The 22,862-nt window shown below is 45.6% G+C and overlaps 1 protein-coding gene and 1 long non-coding RNA gene across 9 annotated transcripts in view; one reads left to right on the plus strand and one right to left on the minus strand.

Moving 5' to 3' along the window:
- SLF2 (SMC5-SMC6 complex localization factor 2) overlaps window positions 1–5,425 on the minus strand; it is a 31,361-nt gene extending 25,936 nt beyond the window's left edge. For 7 of the 8 annotated variants that reach the window (XR_010389747.1, XR_010389748.1, XR_010389749.1 and 4 more), the window contains exons 1-2: window positions 5,153–5,425; window positions 375–418 (exon numbers count right to left, since the gene is read on the minus strand). Coding sequence is in view for 4 of the 8 variants with exons in the window: in XM_026102863.2 (XP_025958648.2) it covers window positions 375–418; window positions 5,153–5,262 (154 nt within the window). In the remaining 4 variants the exon portion in view is untranslated. Of the gene's footprint in view, window positions 1–374; window positions 419–4,280; window positions 4,424–5,152 lie in introns of those variants that run through there. The other variant, XM_064514162.1, reaches the window with a different exon arrangement.
- A 316-nt stretch (window positions 5,426–5,741) lies between these two features.
- Window positions 5,742–18,492, plus strand: LOC135328733 (uncharacterized). Its single transcript, XR_010389750.1, has 4 exons — window positions 5,742–6,061; window positions 8,512–13,635; window positions 13,843–14,083; window positions 16,422–18,492. It is a non-coding gene; the product is annotated as an uncharacterized LOC135328733 (long non-coding RNA).
- The last annotated feature ends 4,370 nt before the right edge of the window (window positions 18,493–22,862 follow it).

Below are 22,862 nucleotides of genomic sequence, written 5' to 3' on the forward strand. Positions count from 1 at the left end.
CCTCCCTCTCATACACACAATCCAAAAATGAATTTACTTAATCACACTTGATATTCACTAGCCCTACACAACTTATTTCACATCAAATAAGACATGCATGATCTATGCCTTCAGTTGTTATAAACAATCTAGCCCAAACATATGAGAGAACAGTCTTAACTAATAACCATCCCCATTTAAGGAGATTCATTTTACCATAAAATTAAATTACATTAACATAATATTTTATATCGTTCATTTTGATGTATCTGGTAAGCTGTACTTGTTATATCACTGGTCCTGTTTGGAATGAGATTGGGACTAGACTTCTGCATTCTTATATAATTAAAACTCATATATAAGCACCTTCCATTAAAAAAAAGACAAATATTTACCTTGTTTTAAAACTGGTTTGAAGAACTCTGTAATGCACTGGTTTCTGAAGAAAAAAACATAAGTATTATCCCTTAAGATAGTAATACATAAATGTCCATGCAGAAAATACCAATAAAACTAGAATGATGTAATCTTGCAATTCCTACAGAAATATTTTTATGCCAGAACTTCTTATTCCATTTTGGAGTTTACTTTTCTGATACAGTGGAGAAAGCATCATCACTGCCTTCTACGCTTCAGCCTGCAAGGCCAACAAAGCCAACCTGTCAGTTTCCTTTCTTAACCAGTTTCTTTCATCATCCCAGTAAATCTTCACAACCTTCTAGCTTAAACTCATCTTTTTTAAATGGGACTGACCTCAGCTGTACTCAGTATTCCAGAGGAGAGCTCACCAACACCTCGTTCACAATCTCTGCATCCCCACTGTCAACACTTCTAGCCAGTAATTTTTTTTTTTTTTTTAAAAGGCTACAATCACACTGTCCGATCTGCTGTTCCACAAGCAACAAATTAATTGCTAGGTTCAGCACACTGCCCCCAAAACTTGTGTTTTTCTGTTAGATTAGCAAGCTTTATTGGTTCATGGCAAGGCCAGCGCCAGCACAATGGAGGGCAAGAAGGAAGGTGGTGGGAACTGGATTCTCTTCTCTTTTAGCACACGTGACCTAGTAAATCAGCTCACCATAGCACCTGAATCCATACCCTTAGTAACTTGAAAAATAAAAGCATGACCCTCCTTACATGTAGCAGTGTGCATGTTTAATGTTGACTGTCTTTAAAGAACTTACCTGCCAATTTCTAGTAAGTCTATAAAGAGCACAGTAACAGCTGAGAGGGTTTGTTTGTTTGTTTTTTTCCCCCAACAGGCTTACCTTGAATAAACAGAGGATTTTTTTTCTAGGGAATAGCAAATTACATGTCAAAGTCATCCACTCAACAAATTCAAGCTCTCATTCCAAAGCACAGAGAAAATAAATCTTCTAAAAATGCCAGTTACACCACTTCTATCCAAATTTTATTAAAATTTCACCCGGAGAGAGACTTTGGCAGGAAAAACAACTTCTTCAAAGTTACAAACTGAAAAGAAGGTGTTATAGTGGAAGGAGATGGCCATAACAATATCCAGCGACCAAACCCTCTTCAGTACATTATTAGCTGCAATCAAATATAGCTACACAGCCCTACAGGCTGAAGTTCAACTAATCCTGTAACTTTCCCCCTGATGCCCAAAACAATTTGTGCATCACTGTTTCTGGCTTTTTTCATACAGCTGGTGACAGACTGGGATGCAAATTCCTATCTTCTCAGCAAGAGCTCCTGTTGGCCCTGTCCCCATCCATACCAGAACACATATGCCAGCGGCATCTCTTTTGGTACACGTTACAGGTATCTTCTGGCTTCCAACGCACAAACAGCGTTCTACAGCCATCTTATTTTACATATACACAGCAAGATAATTAAGAGCTTCAAACCAGAGGTGGTTTCCTATCAAAAATACCTGGGACGTGAGAACATCCAGGCATTTCTCTGTGAACTTTATCTCTGAAAATGGACAGGATGTCTGGATGATACACAGTTTAAGTACAAAAATACTGGTCTACACTTAAGAACTATGAACTCACTATCTTCATCTTCTTCCACAAAGCAAGGAAGTTTATCATTAATTTCAAGGCTATACTTCTGCTTGTTCTGCAAGTTTCTCTCTTCAAGTTTCAAACAAGATATTGGTGTGAGAACAGCAAGAATAATACACATTTCTTTAACACCTTTCTACATATTTTATCATCATTCTCTGCTTTCCAAAACACAGAGCTATATAGTTACTGTCTGCAAAACAGTGATTACAAAGGCTAAAACTATTTATTGCAGATTCTAAGCTAATATTTTAAGGCATCTATATAACTGTACTCTCACAGCCTCAAAAACTAGCTTCAAAGTTTGAGCCAGAAGATTCCACAGCTCACTTATTCAAACTCAGCTTGCATTTTGAATCTTTCTGTAAACACATGACTGTCACATTTCATAACACCATTTCTGCATTTTTAGCTTACACAAATAGAGAAAGCAGACAACTATCACGCACTGCGTTTTAGTGTACTGTAACTCAAGAAAGTCATGGGTAATCAGAGCATGTGACCACGTAAAACAGTCCTTTTGGCTTTCTGAAGAGGGCAGAAAAACCACTGGTCAAAGATTTACTCTCCAACCCACCCTCAACTTAATTTGATGTAGGCCAAAACATCTCCCTTTTTCCAGCATGCCAAAGCAAAAGGGTTCACAAACTTCAGTTCAACAGAAGAGTCAAAAGGCAAAATTTCAAAGCGTTTATTCACTGTCATTGCTGTTGCTGACTGATCTGTCTTTCTGTTCTGCACTGTGCTCTGCTCCGGCACTCTTGCCTTCTTTCTCAGGGCAGGACTCTGCCCCTTGCCCTTCCCAGGACATTCCCAATGCTTGCTTGTGGCTGCTCTCACAGATGAGAAGTCATTCAGTGGCAATGGCTTTCTGCGCTACAAATCTTTCCAGAACTCTTGTTTTCCTAACAAAGCAATCATGCTTCTCCTTCCAGATTAAAACCTTATGTGCAGTCCAAACTTTATCTTCAGTTACCTTGTAGATCCCTTCTCTACGCTGAATCTCGATGACAAAACCAAAACAAAAGCCTTCTGCTGTCCTCTTCCTTCTTTCCCCAGCCACCGATTCCAAATGACTTACCTTTCTCCCACATCCGCTATCTCAGTGCTGTATTGTCTTTTACTCTAAATGCAGAGCTTTGTAACAAAATTCAGATTTGTTTCATGTTTATACAAAGCCTTGTATAACACAACTGAGAGCCCAGATGCATTATCTTTAGAAAAAGAGTTTCTTTCCCCCACATTAGAAGTTCAACTTGAGTGCAAAGTAATCTGTCTTAGGCTGTTTGTTTTATAGTGCTTAACCATCAACATTTTCTATTTTGCATTTGCCATCCTGCTTTTTGGAAGTGCAAGGGAGAGGAACTGTCCAACAAAAACAGGGTGATAATTTCTCACGTGCTGTACCGCACCTCAGACAAGGAAGTGTACTAGAAACCTCAAATGAAAACAAAAGATGAAAAAAGGAAGCACGTGAGTATCAGAAGGAATGTGAGAAAGTAATGCGCTCTCCAACTTGCTTTTTATAGGTATGAGAACATGAAAAGAACATGCAATCTTCCATGTGAACAGGACCATACCTGTTCACAGGAAGATTTCCATTATTGTTTTAATAAGAGGTCAGATCAGCCCTTGAAGACTGAAGAACTGATAAAGCAATACTCTCTATTTTTCATTCTTTTACATGATATGAAAGGAAATGATTTGCAGTTGTTTACTGTATCTTTGTCAACAAAACATAGCTTTGGTTTATGCTTTTCAGAAAAATATATAAATTCAGCAAAACCTATTTATCACCACTAAAAAATATTCAAACATTTTTTTTGTGAAATTTCATCTTAAGTGAGACACCAGAAAGACCACTAAGAAAACCTCTGGTTGAGGAAAGGCAAGAAACCATTAACACGTGGTCTCACTTGACACAAAAAAAGCCACAGAAAGAAGATGCAGCTAGCAAACCTTCCAAAGTTAAGGGCACAACACCTGTAAGGAAGGAAAGGGAAAACTCTTGTACTTGTTAAGCAGATGAAACCCAAAGAACTCTTTAAAAATAATTATTGCTTATAGCCATATCAATGGCTATCAATGATTGCATAAAAACAATGCACTTTTAAAAAAATCTGTGCTGGAAACAACAGCGTCAATAGCTCTGAAAAAGCAAAGGCATACAAAGTAAGAATACACTACGCAATACAGCTACATCTTTGACAAAATGAAGCCACTTGGAAACCACTACAGAAACAACAAAAAAAACAAAAGAGAAAGTCATACCTAAAACCTCATAATGGTCTTCTATGTGACCACAATGTAACAGAATGCAGTTTTTTTCTTAGAGGAAAGATGTCTTGAAAAACTCACTGGCAGCAAAAACAAAGCCCCTGTAGTAGTTTCAGTTTCTGAGGCAGGAAGCAACACAGAAGAAAAAAAAAAAGACGTTTTATCTCCTCCCTTTCCTCCAAAGGTTAGCACTATAAAAAGCAGACACAGAACAAAATAAGGTGCTGCTTATGGGATAAGAACTTAAGACTTCACACTACAAGGAAGGAAACTTAAATTTAACTCAGCAGCCTATGAAAACCTTATCAAGTCTTTAGCAGAACTGGGATGTGCAACAGCTGGACAGATTTATCATGTCTGTCACCTACCACCACCGCCTTTATTAGAGACCTTCTCCTACAGCACCATTACAAAGAGGATGGAGAGCAAATTAAGAGACAACCGCAGCTCTCCCTTTACACCTGAGCCGCTGAAGCCCAGCTCTAAAGACAGACTTGCTAACAAGCACCGAAATTTAAGACGTCTACACACGGGTGAGGACTCGTAATTTGAACGACGTGCCGAAGATGCTGGTCGGCCTTTGGCCGGGTATCGCCTTCTTGGCTCCCCTATGGGGTTCCCAGGCCATCAGACACCTCGCAGCTCGGCACGGCCGCCATGTCCCCCCTGGGGGGGGGGGGGGGGGGCAGCAGCGGTGCATGCCGGGGGCTGCCGCCGCCCCGCGAGGGCGCCTCCTGCTGGCGGGGCAGCAGTGCACGCCAGGAGCTGCCCACCGCGCGCTGCACGCCGGGAGCCGCCATCGCCTCGGCAGGGCGCCCCCGGCGGCTGGTCGCCACACAGTCCCCGACGCCCCCCCCCCCCAGTACCTGCAGTCTCGGGCGGTCTCTCTGCCCGCGGCCGCCGGCCTAAAATGGCGTCGGGACGTGGTGACGGGCGGGCACGGCGACGGCGAGCCCGCGCCCAGCGGCCGGGTCATGACTGGCAGTGCCCAACAGGCCCCACGAGGCGGAAGAAAACGGGGAGGCCGCCCGGTCCCGCTCCCGCCCCCATGGCAAGAGGCGCCGGCACCGCGACTCTCGCCTCCGGGGGCTGCGGGCGGCAGGCGGGGGGCGGTGCTTCCCACCTCCGTCGCCGATTGGCTGAGCGGCCGAGGAGGTAGTACCTCCTATTGGCCCTCCACCCTCAGGGGCGGGACGAGGAGACGGCGCGCTCCTGCGATTGGCCCCGGGCGTCGGGGCGCCCTTCCCCTCCCAGCCGAGAAAGGGCGGTTTGGCGCCTTGGTCCCGCGCGCCTCTCGCGCCTCGCTTCCCGCTCGTTGATTGGTGCGTGCGCTCGAGGCCCGCAGGCCAGCCCCGCCCCTTCCCCCCCGCCAGCGGGGAGGCCTCCGCGGCCTCTCCTCGGGGGACGTCGTCGCCTGCCGCCGCCCCGCCCCGGCTCCAGCCCCCCTCAGGGGCGTCCCCGCCGAGCCGAGCGGCCGTCGCAGTCGCACCGCTGGCAGTTACCACCCCCCCCCCAGTCGCGAGTGGCAGACGCCATTAACCGCCCCTTGGCGGGCAGCACCTCTCGCAGCGCCGGGCACCCGCGGTTTTGAAGCTTAAAAAGGTGGGACACTGAAACCAGCCACAACATCACCACCAAAACCAGATGCTGGCCTGTCTGCTCATCCAAGTCTGCTGTCCACGCTCTGGGCCTTGTGAATTACCACAGGTTTTTCCCTACCACATTGCAAACTACTCAGCCCACAGTGAGAAAGCTGGACCAGGCAAGCTGAAGAGGTAGGTACGCAAGGCAGGCCTGTGTAACCAAGCTTAGATAAACCTGCTGCTGCTTGGTGTAGCGTGTGTCCCATGCCAATGTAACACTTAGCATATCTGCTACAGAATTACTCTCCAAAGAACATCAGTAAAAGCAGTCTCCCCAAAATCTTAACACTATTAGTTTTAATACTTTAAAGCAGGCATCTCACAAACACAAGCTGGTTTCTGCCCTTGGTCTGCAGGAGTATCAGGCAACATGAATGAAGCTACCTTCATGGCAGCAGTGGCACAAAAGGTTGAGGCAGTTTTTGAAGCTGTTTTTGAGTGGTTCCTTTTCTCTCTTTTTTTTTTAACAAAAAAAAAAAAAAAAAAAAAAACCTTGACCTGAAGGTAGAGGGGAGCAACCAAGGCTATGGCTTTTCTAATGGTTTTCTTTGACTCAGAAAGAGAGAGACACAATCCACTCAGATGGAAAGCAGCAGACCAAGTGAATGTCACTTTCTGCACCCCCACCACCCCATAGGCATGGGGTGGATATCATGCAGTAGTTCAGACCAATAGTAATACTCAGGTCTGGGGTCTTCCCATCCCTTATTGGGTCCTGTCATTCTCCCTAGGCAGGCTGTTTCTTTCCTTATCTTTACTGTTGCTGCTTCTGCCAACAGGTGTACCTTCATTCCTTGTTGGGTCCCATCATTGTCTCTCAAGGTCCTGACAAGGAGGTAATTCCAGACCACAGCAATTAACACCATCCCCAGCAGTGAGAGGAGGCTTTGTTTCTCAGGTTCTGACAACCTGGACAGGCCTTATTCTGAAGTCTTGACATCTTCCCTTTCAGAGTGCAAGACAGAAATACAGACTGCTTGCAACTTCCATATCTTTCCAGCTTGAACCAGCTCTGGTGCCCTCTTTTACTTAAGATGAGTTATCTGAGTGGCCTAAGGCTTCAACAAATTTATATAAACTTGCCTGGCATGAGTAGCTAAGTTGTGCTAAGTAGCTAACTCCAGACAGCCCCAGTCCAATATTCTTTAGCAACAAGTAAGGACAACAGCAGCTATCCTCACAACTCTTCTGTTGGAGTTTAAGTCTTGAAAATTACCTTTTCTGATAGGACATCAAGTCAGGAGAAGCTGATGGCAACCAATATTTAGTAGAACAACTTTTATTAAGTGTTAATACTCATTAACAGGTAACTATTCACACAGTATATTCAATTATTTCCTACAGACATACATGTGCAGTTACTCATTGTTACCCAGTAGGGAGGCCAACCACAGTTTACTTGCACAGAGAGTGCCAGTGGCATCTAAGTAGATTTTCAGAAAGTCCCTATTTCTGCAGGTGTAACTATAAACCTGTAATCTTTGTCTGCCTATAGCAGCCACTGCCTTCTTGGATATGGTCCAAGTTATACAACCCATTGTTGACAGCAGGGCATGCTGGTGGCCTTGTATAAGTTCAGCTGACTCTTCGTATCCCAAGTTTATCAGTTTTTGTGGATTCAACAGGACCTCTAGTCTCTGGAGCTTATCAGTTCCTGGGAGACTTTCACACACTACTTCTCAGCATGTACTTTTCCTCTTCAGCCTGCTGTTTTCTGGTAACTATTTCTTCACACATGTCTGTACCTACCTACAGAGCCCATTCACACAGACTCACTCAGAAGTGACAAGTGCTCTCCAAGCTTCCCAGTATTTCAGCTAAACAGCTGTAGTAATGTTATTCCCTATCTTTCAAGCCTGCATAGCATTGCTTTGGACTAAGATACAACAGCAGAGAGGGAGGGCAGGAACGCAAAGGCCAGCTGTGTGTTAGCACTCATTTACATATCATACTGTGTGGCACATTAGACATAGGGAGTAATGGAAAACAGGCAATAGATTTGAATACCTATTCCATGGCAGATAGACAAAGAGGCAGAGGAGGTGTTTGGAAGCTTTCCCTTGTCTTTGTGAGACTAGAGATATTCCATGAGCATCCATTAAAAATGGAGGGAAGATGTTTTCTTTAGACTTGGACTGACTTCCTCTGGCCAAAGTGTGTACCTGAGCATGTAGCCAGAAGTATGGCTGCAGCTCACACAAACATGTCTGAGCTACACCTGTATAAATTCATCAAGTCACTACACTTTTCTAGCACATAGTCCTAGCTTGCTGGCTCTGCCCACCTCAGCTGATCTTTGTTCTCTTCACCAATTTGCTGTATGGTTGCAGCATGGCCACAAATTATAGGGCTCAGATACAGACTGGTATTACCAGTTTCCTTTTCTTCCATATTTCTGGAGGAACCATCAGCTGCCCCCCCCCCCCCACTTTAATTCTCAGGTATTATCCCATTAGAAGCTCAGATTCCCTGCACAATCCCTAATGAAGGCTCCAGGATGCCAGTTTACACCAGCTTTACCAAACAGACCTGGTTCTTCTGGCATGCAACTCACCGACCAGAAAACTGCATTTTCATTTCAGTGCACATCTGGAGAGAATATTTCAGGTACTACAATTCCGGCTGCAATAATAGCAAAATTCTCCACAGATCAAGCTGTCTCAAGATTGTGAAGCACTGCCTCTTCCAGAGCTGCCTCCTTCCAGGGAACTCTGACATGTCTGGCCAGGAACTCAACCCAAGATGAGAAGTGGCACAAAAAGTTGCTGCCAGATGGATGTGTGCAATGCTGCCATCACACAAGCAGATGCATCAGGACAGAAAAGAGTCCATAGTCATGTATCCTAGCTTTGTGTACCATAATAGTTCTGCTACACTGTTACATTTACTAAACACAACATAGTTTGCTCATACCTTTAACACATTAGTCATCTTCCTGACATATATACCCCTTCCCCACAATCATTTTCACTGAAAACTTCAAGTCTACCTATGCCAGTTGAAGTTCCATCTAATCTATTCCCCCCCCCCAATTCCCTACCTTTAATTGATCAAGCCTTTCAAAGCTGTCAGTATCAGGACTCTGGATATATAACTTCAAAGAAGATCAATATAACCATGTACACAAGCTTCACCTGCCATGAGCTCTAAAAATATCCTGGTTTACAGCTTAAACAAATTAAAGTAAAAGATGGAAAGTGACTTCACCTGTGGCTTCTTCAGCAGGCATCTGTTATGTTAACATTTGCCAAAGTTCTTGCAGATCCATTTCTGCAGAGGAGGTCTCTTGCAGAGCAGTACTATATCCTGAGTAAACGTGCTGTTCACTGCTGATAGTTTCTGCAAAGATTAATCACTTTTTTGATGCAAAGCTCAAACACAACCTCAAAATAGGGAAGAAGGGCAATCCACCCCTATCAGTCAATGAAAAGACCTTTCCTTCAGCAGCTTATCAGTGTTTCTGTGGCTTTTTCACTCACATCTTGAGCATGGTACTTACAGCATGACATGCAGCAGGAATCTTAGTAAATTAGATTAACTAATCACACAAACATTGCCAGCCCTCACTCTCCTTCTTCCACTTATATGTTGGGCTGTCACCAAGCTCTTAAAAATCTCTTTTGCACAGATTGAGGGAATCCCTGCACCAGCTAAGAACATCATCTTTCCCTTGCAGTCAGATCTCCTAATGAATTCAAGGGCTGCTCAGCCTGTGGGGGGAAAAAAAACCCCAAAACAAAACAAAGCCTGAATTACGAAGTGCTGGCTGGAACAGAATATGAATCAATTACCATCACAAGTAAGTAGAGATGGGACATGCAGACAGTTCTTTTGATGTCTAGTTAGTGTGTGAACATTTTAGTATATTCAAAACAAAACATGCAATCAATCAATAAAATCCCTGTCATTGTCTTGACACTTGCATCTGTAAATTCCAGGTGCCTCAGCTAAATAGAAAGCTATGTCACAAATGGCAAGTACTGGCAAACTTCTTAAAGGACTTTTTGTGGAAATTAGCTAAATCTGCAGGACTAGCCATCTCAGCCAGGATCCTGCGACAAAGTTGTCCCCCCTCTGTGAGGAAGAAGTGGATGACATGAAAGTTTAGTGAGAGGAGAACCAGCTTCAAAAAGTGTCTGCTCATACAGAAGTGACAGAGCAGAAAAAGTGTTAGGTGTTATTAGAATTTGGCCATTAGAATTAGGCCAGCAATTTCGCACCTGAACTGTTATGCCAAGATCTGTGCTGCTACCAGGGAAGTTGTTTTATCTCTGTGTTGCTGATACCAGGAATATGCCTAAAATACTGGCTGGCTTTCAGAAAACAGACTTAATTCCTCTAACAGATTGATTAGTCAAGGACATTCAGCAAGCTGGTGAAGCCAACACCTAATTAGCAATTACAGCTTGCTTCAGTGTTAATCTGGAGTCTGTTATGTGACTGATCCCAGGGCTGCAGCAAGCTTTGTGGAGAGGTCTATGGAGGGACAAGCTCCCTCCTACAAGAGTTGCAAGAGTCACCTCACACCTGCAGAACTTTGCAACCACAATACATCATGTCTGTCCACCTGTTCCAGAAAGGCTGGTGTTCAGATAGGAATGCAAAGGCTTGTAGCAGAAATAAGCTTGGTATGAACTAAATAAGAATGGAAGTGTTTGTGAAAGCATCAGCAGAAATGCAGCAAGGGCTACAAGCATGGCCTGTGTTGATAACCAAGACACTCAACAGCGATCAAAATGTAAACACTGACAAGTATGATGCTTGCATCATGAGGCCTGTGCTCCAATAAGCCACAGTGCAAACAACTCATCAGCAGAAGATCTGTGCTCTGTTAGCAGGAGGATGGTAATAAGGCTGTATCACATTGTGCACACCATTCCTCTTTCTGCTGTCCCAGCAGGAAGGCAGACTGTGACCATAAGGATACTGAAAATGAGGCAGCAGACAATGGACAGGCACCTCTCCTCGAATTTATGGAGGAGGAAGTAAGATTCTTAATGAAAACTTTTCACTGATGCCCTTAAGTCAGAAAGTTAAGAGATCTGTGCAAAAACCAGTTCAAGAGACTCAAGATTATCAAGAGGAACACAAGAGATGTAGCAAGGGCTTGAGAGCCAATGTTTCTTATTATTTGTTTCATACAAGTGATACTGGCCAGACAACTTGGACATGTGCTTTGGTGCCCATGAACAAAGGGGGGTGAGAGTGCAAGTGAAATCTGTGACAGAATGAATGAGTGATTATTTTATTTTTTTTTTTTTAAGATAAACATCACCTAAAGTTTCACACTGAGTTCCATTACATGCTCAGCATGTATCTTGTCTTCCTAATGCCTTATGTTCCCCCCCCCCCCACCTTTCCAGTTCAGCACTCTAGCAAGCTCCCCTAAACTGCTGGCCCACATCATGGGTAGCTGAGTCATAAGCTTGTCTTGGATCTATGGCTAAATCACTGCTAGAAATGCAGAAAAATGGGCAGCACACAGGTTTGGCTAGAGCAATTTCCATCCAGGAAAGATCAGGCAGTGCTTCAGTGCACCACTAATTGCCCTCCTCTGAACTCCCTCCAGCTGGTTCACAGATTTCCTGAAGCAAAGCCCAAACCTGCTACTCCTGCTGTGGCCTTACCAGCACTACATAGAGCAGAAGCGTGTATTTCCATACCTGCAGGATAAACTGCTGCTCATACCTTTTTAACTCTTCACATACAGTTGTGATTCACTATAACCTGCAGATCATTTCTTGCAAAACTGTTGCCTGAACAACTTATCTCCACATGATAGTCACCACAGTTAACTGCAATCCTTTGCACTGCTTCTTATTGCAATCCCAAGCTTTCTCCAGTTTGTTGAGGTTTTTTTTTTTAAAAACTCCAAGCCTGTTTTCTGTACTGTCTTCTCCCTCCCAAATTCACAGCAACTTAAACATACTGTGCAAACCTCATGATATATTCTTTATACCATTATATAGGCTGCTGATGAAAACATGGAGAGACTCCTGCAGAACTCTTGGCAATGCATCCTTTTCTGACAACAAGCCTTTAATACCTAGTCCGAGTTCAAGTGGGCACAACAGATTCAGATAAGCAGGGATTAGCACAATTTAGGCAAGAAAATCCTTGTTCCAGTTTTGCAGGCTGCATGTCAAGGCAGGCAGATACCTAAATGTGTAAATACATGCTAAAGTAGGCAAACATACAAAATTCTGTTCTGCAGGGCTACATTGTTATGGATTCCTGAGGCTGGTAGTTTGAAAGTGATTTCAGGGACACTTATACTAGCTGCAGTCACACTGCATTATGTGTAAACATACTCTTAGAGCAAGTCACTTAGCAATCTGGCAGCTAAATGTAAAACCGCACGGGAAGAAATCAGTCTGCTTTTGCAAATGTTAGCTATTGGCAGGCTTAGTACAAAACTAAATAATTGTTAGCAAAACAATGCTCCGATACAGAAAGTGCAAAAAAGCCCCAAAGTGTGCCCTAAGTAGCTGAAGCAATAAAGCCTCATTTCCTTTATCACTGTGGTTATCATCCCTAATTCCTTCATCACAATGCTTGTTCCATTCCCTATCTCTGGTGCTTCACCCTCTCATTAGGAAGGGGGCAACATGTGCTGCAGCACACACTGATGCACTAGTGCAGACATGCTGTTGCAATTGTGTATATGTGTATATATACACACACACCCACCAGGGAACTGCAGATCACTGGCAAGAGTGCCTGGAGGACTAACAAGTCATGCCAGTTTTAAACTTTACAACTTTACTATACTGGCATTCATTAATACCAGTGCTCATGCTAATAATTCTTATCCATTATTAAACATTATCACAATATAGTAGTTCTTAAGCATTATTATCACTATGTACTCAAAACAGTCATTAACAGCTTTATGCTAAATTAAATGAGAGCACACAATACCACCAAGCTGATGCTATATAGTGCTGATGGTTGTGGTCCTTGACAGTCTTAGTCACTGAGGTGTTCAGGCCCAAGAGCTCTTCAATAGCCAAAACCAAAGCAGACTTCCTCTTTCTCCCCCAGCCCTGAACTTGTATAACAGTTTCTAGATAATACCCAGCACTTGGTCTCTGCCTCTGGACCATCTGCAAGATATTTGGGGAAGGGAGGTTACTTTCCCAGGATCTGGAAGGTTTTCTATCCTGTTGCTCACTTTTTTTCCTCCCCTTTGCTAACCACCTTCTTCCTTACTTAAAGCAAAAGCAGCCTTTTCCCAGCTCTTGAGGCTGCACTTAGTCAATAATCAGTAATCAACCATCAATAAGTTATTTATGGCTTTCTCACTGCTTTCAGCCTGTGACCGTATTTTCAAAGACTTTGCTGGTATCCTGCCCTTGCAGTGCATCCTAGCAAGGGGCACCTGGCCCCAAGCTCTGGTTCACAGACAGTTCTCATAACAAGCTGGTAACTAGTCAGACAGGCCAGGACAATTGCAATACTACTTTTACTCAGCCACTGAGTACAAATATACTTACAGTCACGCTATATTAGTGTGCACATCTGGGTTCAAAACAGACCAGTATTGAGGTTTGTTTAGCATGCTTGCAGCAGATCTCCACTTTAGCTACTGCGCCACTTGGCTGGGTGCCAATCACCCTCCTGCAACTCACACCTGGAAGAGCCATCAACAGTCACACAAGAAGTCACTTCTCCACAAGGACCTTTAAGGATAGCATCTCAGACAGGTAAATAAAAAACATTCTTGAGTTTTTCCTCACTTGCTTCTTTCCTATTCAATTCCCATTTTCAGTATCCTCCGCTTGGCTAAATAGGGGAGGTAAGCAGGGCCCCCTGTACTTTATTTTATATTTTCACTGCTCTGAGCATTACTAAAACAGCCCCCCTCCCCTTTGGCCTTATGCTCCCAAGCAAATCTGGTTCTTTGATTTCAGAGTTGCATTGAAGAGCTACCCTGGGACACCCACTGGTGCATTTCACAGAAGCTTATCTACAAGTTAATGCTGACCTGTTGATCCTGCTGTCTACATAGCAGCAGTCTGTCCTGATCCACAGGTCAAACCCCGAACTAAGACAAACTGGTGCAGTTTCAAAGTGAACCTTGGGATATGTGAGTGACCTTCTAAAATAAGCATTGACATTTTAACCTTTGGAAACTCCATTTCTAGGTCCAAGGTTAGTATTTTTAAACAGGCTAGTTTGATTATCTGAATATCATCTCTGATAATGAAATGGTTTAGAGCTCAGCTATGCTTTCAGTTTTACATTGTGTGACAACCCCAGGTTATAATTCCTTTTAAATGTATAAAAAAAGTTTAGTTTGTTTGCAGAAAGAGCTTTAAGTCAGATGCTTTTTTTAAGCAAAAAAAACCCCCTAAAAGCTCTTACTCTTCTTATTCTAAAAAGCTTTGTTTTCAGGTACAGGCTTGAGAAGCTCATTAATGAAGTATGATACTATATAAACATATCCAGAAAGAATTTCCCACATTAAAAATATGTAAGATGGAAAAGTTGAGTGCTATATCAAGACATGAAACATTTGCATGTTCATAGGGTTGACCACAAATAAAAGATACGATGGTTATAACACAGTAGGTATTCTTACACTTCACTCAGCTAGGTCAAGGGAGTTCACTTTAATTCCTTCTTGCAGAAGGAAATTTAACTCAAAGATAGGACTCAAATCAATTAAAAGCTCCATCCACATCTACCAGCCACAGCTGTGCAAGGCAGGAGTTCATCACTCCCTGCTCTCTCCTCTTATCCCTCTGCTAAAGGCTGCCACTGCTTCAGATCTATGCTAGCACTGTGCAGTTGCTCCTTCACCCATTTCCATCAAATGGACTTTACATAGTTTATTAAACAGACTTTTTGCTAACCCAGATTGTTTTGACTGTAAGGAGTGTGCATGGGTGGGGGGATCATGGGCAGCTCAGCTGGCAGGTAGAGTGATGACAAGTGCCCAGGCTGGAAGCCTTTTTGCCCAGCACAGCCAGATCCAGAAGATGACACAATCATGCTCTACGGGAGCAGGAGACTTTCTCTCTCCATAAGTTTGCACAGGGTGAAGGGCTGGCTGCTGCCTGCACACATTTCAGACAGGTCAGGGGCTAATCCTGACTGCACCCAGTGTCTTGCAATGCCCAGCTGGGCTAGAAACAAGTCTGCCTCTGCATTTTCTAGCTAACAGCTCTGCCTCATGCATGGTTTACACTGATCAAGTTTCCAGAAGTTAATTCACCCTCCCTTAGTATCTGAGACTGACAGGAATGACTTGCCTCAAGCAGGCTGTGCATGCTCCCTCTCCCCAGCACCCAGCCCCTTCAAGAGGAACATGCTGTACATTTGCAGCATGCTTTTCTCCCTGTATTTCTGCCCTCACCATGAGCAGCTGTGGTTCCTCAAAGGAGAGGAACCTAAACCACTTCCTTGTCAGCCAAGGAATGTATTTGCTCAGTCCCATACACTCAAGAAAACTCAATAGTGAAACAATTGAGCTATGTTTCTTACAGAGCACCTGGAGCAAAATTACAGACAGGGCTGATCATGTTGACACTAGACAAACACAGTAGCCTTTGGCTTTTTCTTTAATTTGAGGACTGGAAAAGGATCCCTCAGCAAAAGGCTTCAGTGGCAGTTTGAAATGCATTGAAAGGGGGCACTGCTGTAAAAGAAACCCCCCTCCCTGCCCAGACCTCCCAAGCCCCACCATGCTGTGCTCAGCACCACACCATACAGCCCTGCAGGGAGCAGACCCAAAACTGAAAATAACCCAGAGGCAACAAGAAAGGGCCCCCCACCCCACCCCACCCCCAGTCCCTGATTTAGGGCCTCAGGGAACTGCAAGTGTGTGCGCATGAGAGGGAGGGCACAAACCAGCTGCCTGGGAAAGAGCAGGGACTTGCTTTCTCCCTCCCCAGCAGCAACAAGCACTAAAGCCCAGCCTTTTGCAATAAAAACTGAAGGGGAGGGTTTTAATTACCATACAGCACAGTCTGAAAAGAAACCAGCTACTAAAACCCACCTTAATTTAGTACTGATATCTATAATGGGAACTAATGATTAGGACCAGAAACTAGACAGATTGAAATGAGAGGACACCAAAGTCTGGAAAACAGTGCTGGCAGTTAACCAGCAGAGCAAATCAGCAGAAGTGGCAGCTTTCCCATTTCCTGATATCTTCAGACTTGTCTTTTTGGAAAAAAAAATGTGCTTTAGTTTAACATAGTCAACTACTATTACAAGGAACACAGATCAAGCAAAAAAATGGGAGGTCAGTCTGGTCTCTGCTTGTTTGGTAGCTCTGTGAGCTCTAGGACAAAGAAATAAAGGGGTTTCCCTTGCATCTGTGCTTGCACATGCCTACTGCACCCACCAAGCAGTAGATGCTTGGGCCCACAAGGGGCCTTCCACTTCTGACCACCTCATCCATACAGCAGCTTGCTGCATGTTCAAAACATGTACCAGCCACTGCCACATCAGGTGCCTAGCCCTTCTGCTTTTCTCATTCCAGGAAACAAGCTTCCAGTTCTTCTCCCTCCAGCTGCAGAAGAGCCATCATTCCAGACAGAGCTTATCCTGGGTGTACCTAGACACTGTTATCCCTTTTGCTGCTATACAAGCTTCACAGTTGTAGTTTTCTGTAGTTTAACAGTCAACAGATTAGACAAGGGCCCCTTCAGCATTTGGCACATTTTCTGGAGTTCCACTTAAAGCAGCCACGCTAAAGGAACAGGTTTCCCTTGGCAGAAAATAAGAGGCAAAGTTAACTCTCTATCACTAATATCAGTAAGCAACTCTTACAAAGCAAGACTTTACTAGCAATTTCTCCCCAGCATTCTGGTTCTTCTGCTGTTGGGACAAAACAGAAATCAAGTACCTCTATGAGGCTGCCTCAATTTATCTACAAAGCAGAAAAAGGCCATTCTTGAGCACATGCTCCCATCTGACCCAAAGCCACACTCTGCCTTTGCCTTCCACATCATTAGCAACCCAAATGGCATGGCAGACAGTGGGTTGGAGCCGCAATTTCGTAAACCACAGCCACTATTGGACGCTATTCTTTTCTTGTTGCCATAAGCTGAGCAAGCAAATCCAGACTTTGCAACGTCGCAGAGACTGGACACAACACCCAGCAGAGCAAGAGCTGGATCAGCCAGAGAGGGCCATGCTGGCCCCAGCAGCACCTGCTCTGGTGGACTCTCTAACTCTACAAATACAGGGCAGCCCTTTCTACAAAGGCCACAATGAGGAAAGTTTTCCAAGTGCCAGCCAATTCCTACTTGTATATAGGCTCAAAGGGGGAAGAAGGGGCTCCTAAATGGAAAGTTGTCAAAGGCAAAAAACACAGTTCATCTGCATGGACCATCTCTTACACTTCCCCTACCATTCCACTCGCATTAAGGCTCTACAACAACTAAAAGAGAAGAAAACCCTTCAAAACCACACCTTGGAGATGCAGATGGATTTTTCTACTCAGAAAATGGGCAAGTTAAACACTGCTAAGAGAAAGCAATTAAGCTTGGAAGAGACTTTACAAGGATAGGAGCTCTCAAGATTTGTTTGTTTTCATAACCTGAGAGGAAATATTGACTTAGTCCTAAGGATTCAGAGTACCAGTGATTTCCTAAAATAATTGGCCTTCTTCTCAGTTATTGTTTACTGAAGTGCAGATCAGAGATTGCAATTCCTTACTCTGGACTGGAATCAAAAACTTTGGTTTTCAAAGAGGTGATAAACATGCTTCTCCTGTCTACTCCTAATGCTGCTGCCTGGTATCCTACATGATATTGAAGCAAGCCTAACCAGCGGCATCGAGGGCTACCGGCCGGCATCCATCTCCACACTTTGCCATAACTGTCAGCACCCAGTGCTGGGCATCCCTGCAAGGAGCTACGGAAATCCACAGGCCTCGAGGCCTCTCGAGATCGAGAGCTATGGATGCGTACCGAGAGGGATCGAGGGCTGTGCACGTGGTGCCCCAGCCATCGGTGGGGAAATCCACACTCGGCAAGGCCCGTCGGCGTGAAAAACGGTCCGTGTCGATGGGCTGCGGCGCCTCCCCAGAGCCCCCTCGGCCCCAGAGCAAAAGCTAGGCATGCCTGCGGAGAACCAGCGGATTTCGGGCCTCTCGACAGGGTTCGATATCGAGAATCGATATCGAGCCCTGTCGATAGGTCTGGAATCGGACAGGCATCGATGCCGCTCAAGATCGAGAGCGCCCGATGTCGATCCCCTGCCACGGCTCCCACGAGCAAAATCGGCCCCACAGCAAAAGCCACAGACGCCTGTCGACAGCCAGCGGCATCGAGGGCTACCGGCCGGCATCCATCTCCACACTTTGCCATAACTGTCAGCACCCAGTGCTGGGCATCCCTGCAAGGAGCTACGGAAATCCACAGGCCTCGAGGCCTCTCGAGATCGAGAGCTATGGATGCGTACCGAGAGGGATCGAGGGCTGTGCATGTGGTGATATCAACATCGAACTTTGTCGATATGTCTGCAATCGGACAGGCATCAATATCGCTCTGTATCGAGAGTATAAATGTGCAAGATACCTGCTCTTTTATAAAGTTTAAGATTTCCCTCTTCTGAGGTGCTTTTTGTTTCTTTTTCTTCTTATATCAGTAGTTTCATGCAAGAGGTTCCTTGATGGTGAATGCTATTTATAATACTCCTGCAGTGGTAATTCTACACTGATTCTGGTGTTCCCGCCAAGACTGGGGCAGGCTATGAAAATATCTTTGTATCTGATTTTAATGTGTCAGTATATACTGATAGTAACTGGAAATGTTCTCCACAGATTTAGATTGGTTAGCTTCAACAATTTTCAATATGCAGCCCCCTAAATCTGTAAACACATAGAGTAAATACAGCAAATTGTCTGACCGCTAGGCTTGAGTTTCTTGATTCCTTTAGTACTAGTCCATAGGCCCACTTAACGCTTCTGGTTTAAGTTTTAAGCAACATAAAAATCTATCCCCTCCCCCCACAAGTAGGATGCTGTTTCATTCAGGTTCAAAGGGTATGCAACAAAACACAGAAAAACTTGACCTTAAAATTAAAAAAAAAGATGAGTAAATGATTTTTTTTGGTATTATTTCAGAGTCAAGGAAAGTAGAACGTTTTCAGGAACATCAACGTAAATTTGCAGAAAAAATAGATAAATGACTAGGAGGTCTGTCTTTTTAGAGCTGAACAAGGAGAAGATCGGGAACTGCAAGAGGTTCAACCCTGTACCAAGTAATTTATTTCTCACAGAGCTAAAGCTGCTAACCACTGTTAGGCTCTGTTTTATCTTTCTCCTGGAGAATCTCATTCAGATTGCCCTCTCTGCCTACAAAATAATCCAAGCAGGACGGAAGCCAATTAAGGCTGCGGCAGTAATATCAAGCTGCTATCTGTCTTTTTATTTCCCTAATATTACTGTAATACTTGGAGATTAAGCTGTCCCTTGAGAAGGAACATCCTTCTCTTTGTTACTGGTTGTCTGCGAGGTTGACTCGGTAACCTATTCACTTGTTCCCTTCTGCTGTCTCATATTAATACTCTGCAGACCATGTCACGCATGGCCCTTTATAATCTCTTGTATAGAGATCTTGTAGTTAATGATTGTTAGATGTTGACTTTTATGGCTCATAAAGCCACTAGAGGATATCAAACTTAATATGATCAACTGACATCAATGATGTTTTTCATCTCTTGCTTTGAATTACTTAATTCTGGAGTTTGCAGTATTAAAAAGAACACAGCACAACAGAAGAGGCCTTTTAAAACTGCTTATTAGCAAACAGGAGTTTCTGATACAACCCAAAGGCTACGGCAGTCAGACACTACACAGTTAGAGCAGAGATACTGCAACAGAAAAGCTTCCAAGCACCGATACCTCTGGCAAATCAGCTCCATGGGAGAAGCAGCATTCTTGGTTTCAGGGAAGTAGATGCCTTGCTCAGACTAATAGGTATCTTTTGAAGACACATCATTGTCCATAAAATCAAATGAGGTGCTGATAGCTCGGGCGAAGCAGCTTCCACTGGAAGAAAGGGTAAGAGAGAAGGCAGGCTCACAGGGAGGAAACGGAATGGAGGTGCTCAGAAAAAAAACCCAATAGCCCAAGTCTGCAGTCATTAAATAGTAGGTATGATTTACCAAATGCCACTGGACTGAGCAAGGTCCTTGGCTGGCCACAGTTTATCCATTTTGCCTCCCTACCCTGCAATAACAAATATAATAGTTTGATCAGAGTGATAGGCAGTAGTTAGCTGAAGTGCCCTCCTTCATAAAACCCTGCATATGCCCCGATCACAGGCAGAGATGCCGCACAGCCCACAGCAGGACGCTTGGAAAGGCACGAAGTGAAACGGCTGCAGCCTGCAGAGATGCCGGCGTCGTCCAAGCTGCAGGCTGCAGGGCAGGTGGCAGCTCGGCTGAGGCCAAGCTGGCTCTCGCCCTGGCCTTGGGCCACCTGGTCAGAGGCTGCCCGGGAGATGCGGGTCCCGCTCGCTCATGTACAGCCCGACGGCACTCTCCGTGGCTGCCGTCGCACCACGGGGACTTGCAGACAAGGCCATCTGCACCGCTTTGCAGCCGTTACTACAGCCCTCAGTGACGCCTGGTGAGAAACCTCCTCCGTCCGCTCTGGAGCAGAAGCGAGAGGGGAAGGAGCGTGGCCGGTGGGGCTGGGGCAGCTGGCAGTGACTTGCAAACCCTCTCACTGCTGCTGCCGCTGGGAAACGGCAGATTTTACAAGAAACGTCAAATCAGCTCGCCGCCAAGAGGGACCGCGTCTCAGCGCCGATGCTTCCCCGGGGGTTCGGGTCAGCTGGTGCAGAGGGTTACGAGGAGGCTGCTGGTGCCTGACGGGCTGAGATGGCCCTAGGGAAAGCCCATGTTTTTGGGCAGGGCTTTAGAGGAAGGGTAGCCGGAGTTTCCAGGCAGGCTCGCCCCACGGACTTTTTAGGCATCCCTGCTGGAAAAGGCTGGTGAACCCCATGCTGGGGACCGGCCAATGTCATGCTACCTCCTCCCTACACTCTGCACCAGGGTTGATGTTTCTCCAAGGTTTAAATCCCCCCCAGTGGGTAAAACCCTGCTCCTGTTTTAAAAAAGCCTTGCAAGCAGGCGGCAGGGTGCTCTGCGTGGATTAGGGCCAATATTTAATTATACATGAGAGGAGGGTTTTGTTTGATGCAGAGCAGGCGTCTCACCGGTCCCCATGCAGCTCCGTGCCCCCAGCGCCTGCGGAGAAATGCCAAGGGAGACGGCAGCTCACCTCCAAGTAATTCCTTTCAGCTATCTTGCAATTAAACCCTTTTAAAAAATAAAGATTATGGCATTAGCCAGCACTTTTCTTTGCAAATAATGCCCTCTTCCTGTAGCTAGGGCACAGGGGAAGGTGAGAGACGTTTAGCTCTCAGCTGGCACCAAGCTTTTCGAGGACAGCACGAGCCAGATGCGATGAGACTGCAGGGACTGCGCTGTCGGGTTCGAGAGGCTGCTCTCAGATTGGGCTGGAGAAAGGATCATGCAGGGACCGGCCGGGCAGCAGGGCTCTGTACAGTAACTCACAAGCATCCGGCCTCCCTGCCTGGGGCATGCTGGGGCTGTTTTTCCATCCTGCACGCTTATAAGCACCAGGCAGGTGTGCACGGACCATAGCTTTGCTCCTGTGCTGGTGCTTTGCTACAGGAGGGGCCGCATGGATGCAGCGTGCAGGCACGTCCAGGATGGCGCTGGCGAGGCACAGAGCGGGCACAACGTTGCTCCTGCAAATCCATCTGGGACTCACCCACTGTTTACAGAGGAAAGTACAGTGAATCCGCGCCTAGAAGGAAAACAGAGCAAATTCAAGCCTTTTCACCTCTCTGGGTGAGTCTGCTCCGGGTAAAGAGCAGCCAGCTTGGGGCAGACCCAGTTTGGCAGTCTGAGAGCCCAGAGGAGCAAGGTGCAATGGCTGGTACTGCTTGGAGGGGTCCGTGGCCTAGGACACAGCACCTATTTCTACCCAAGCCCAATAAATGCAGATGGCTAAACCCATCACAGCTGGTGGCAGCAGGACTCTGCTCCCTGCAGGCCACCCTGGGGCAGTTCCCAAGGTGCCACAGAAGTGATTCCTTCCCTGTTTGCCAGGCAGATGTCCTGCCTGGCAGGAAAGAGGCATGACTCGGAAACAAATGCTTTCCCCTAGGCCCAGGAGCTGGAGAAGAGCAGTCTGGGCATGCGTTTGCTATAGCAAGGACTGGACAGTTACAGCAATGAGCAGCAGGACAGTTGGTGCTTGACCCAGCTGCCCAAGCACAAGGGTCTAGAGCCCTTGGAGATACTCTGCCTGGCCTCCGGAAGGACTCGAGTCTGCTAGAGGTCCGCTGATATCTCTGCCATCCCTCATAGGGTGTCTCAGGTACTCTCATGTTCCAGGCAGAGGCTCAGGCAGCTGCACTGAGCCCTCAGCATAGCATACTATAAACATTACTGCCATCTGCAACAAATGACGGCTGAGAAAAGGTTTGTGCGTCCACAGATGCCCCTGTTATCTTCCAGCTGCATCACTCAGGTTAATGAATGTGTCCTTGAAACAAGCTGTGCAGAGTGGAGATCTTTGTACTGTGCCCCAAGGGCTGTAGCAGAGGGGAAGATGACGCTTGATCCAATCAGCAGCTGGAGAGCATCAGGAATCAAGTCTGGGCCTTGTTAGGATCTGCCAATGGGAGATGGGAAGGAAAGACTGCAGGCACCTGTTGTCAGCGAATAAAGCCAGTACCTTGCTGCAACAGCCTATGGTATGACTCTGGGGGTAGTCAGCACCCTCCTGGAGGTGTGCTCTAGGCTCTTCAGAAAGTCACTAGGAGCAAAAGGTAAGAGGGGGTGTAAAATGACATAAGGGGAAAAGATCTCCCAAAAGCCAGCTGAACTTCCAGGTAGAGGTGGGAAGAGCCACCCAGGGGTCTGAATGGGG

Source organism: Dromaius novaehollandiae, chromosome 6 (assembly GCF_036370855.1).
Source record: "Dromaius novaehollandiae isolate bDroNov1 chromosome 6, bDroNov1.hap1, whole genome shotgun sequence".
In the NCBI taxonomy this organism is placed as follows: Eukaryota; Metazoa; Chordata; class Aves; order Casuariiformes; family Dromaiidae; genus Dromaius; species Dromaius novaehollandiae.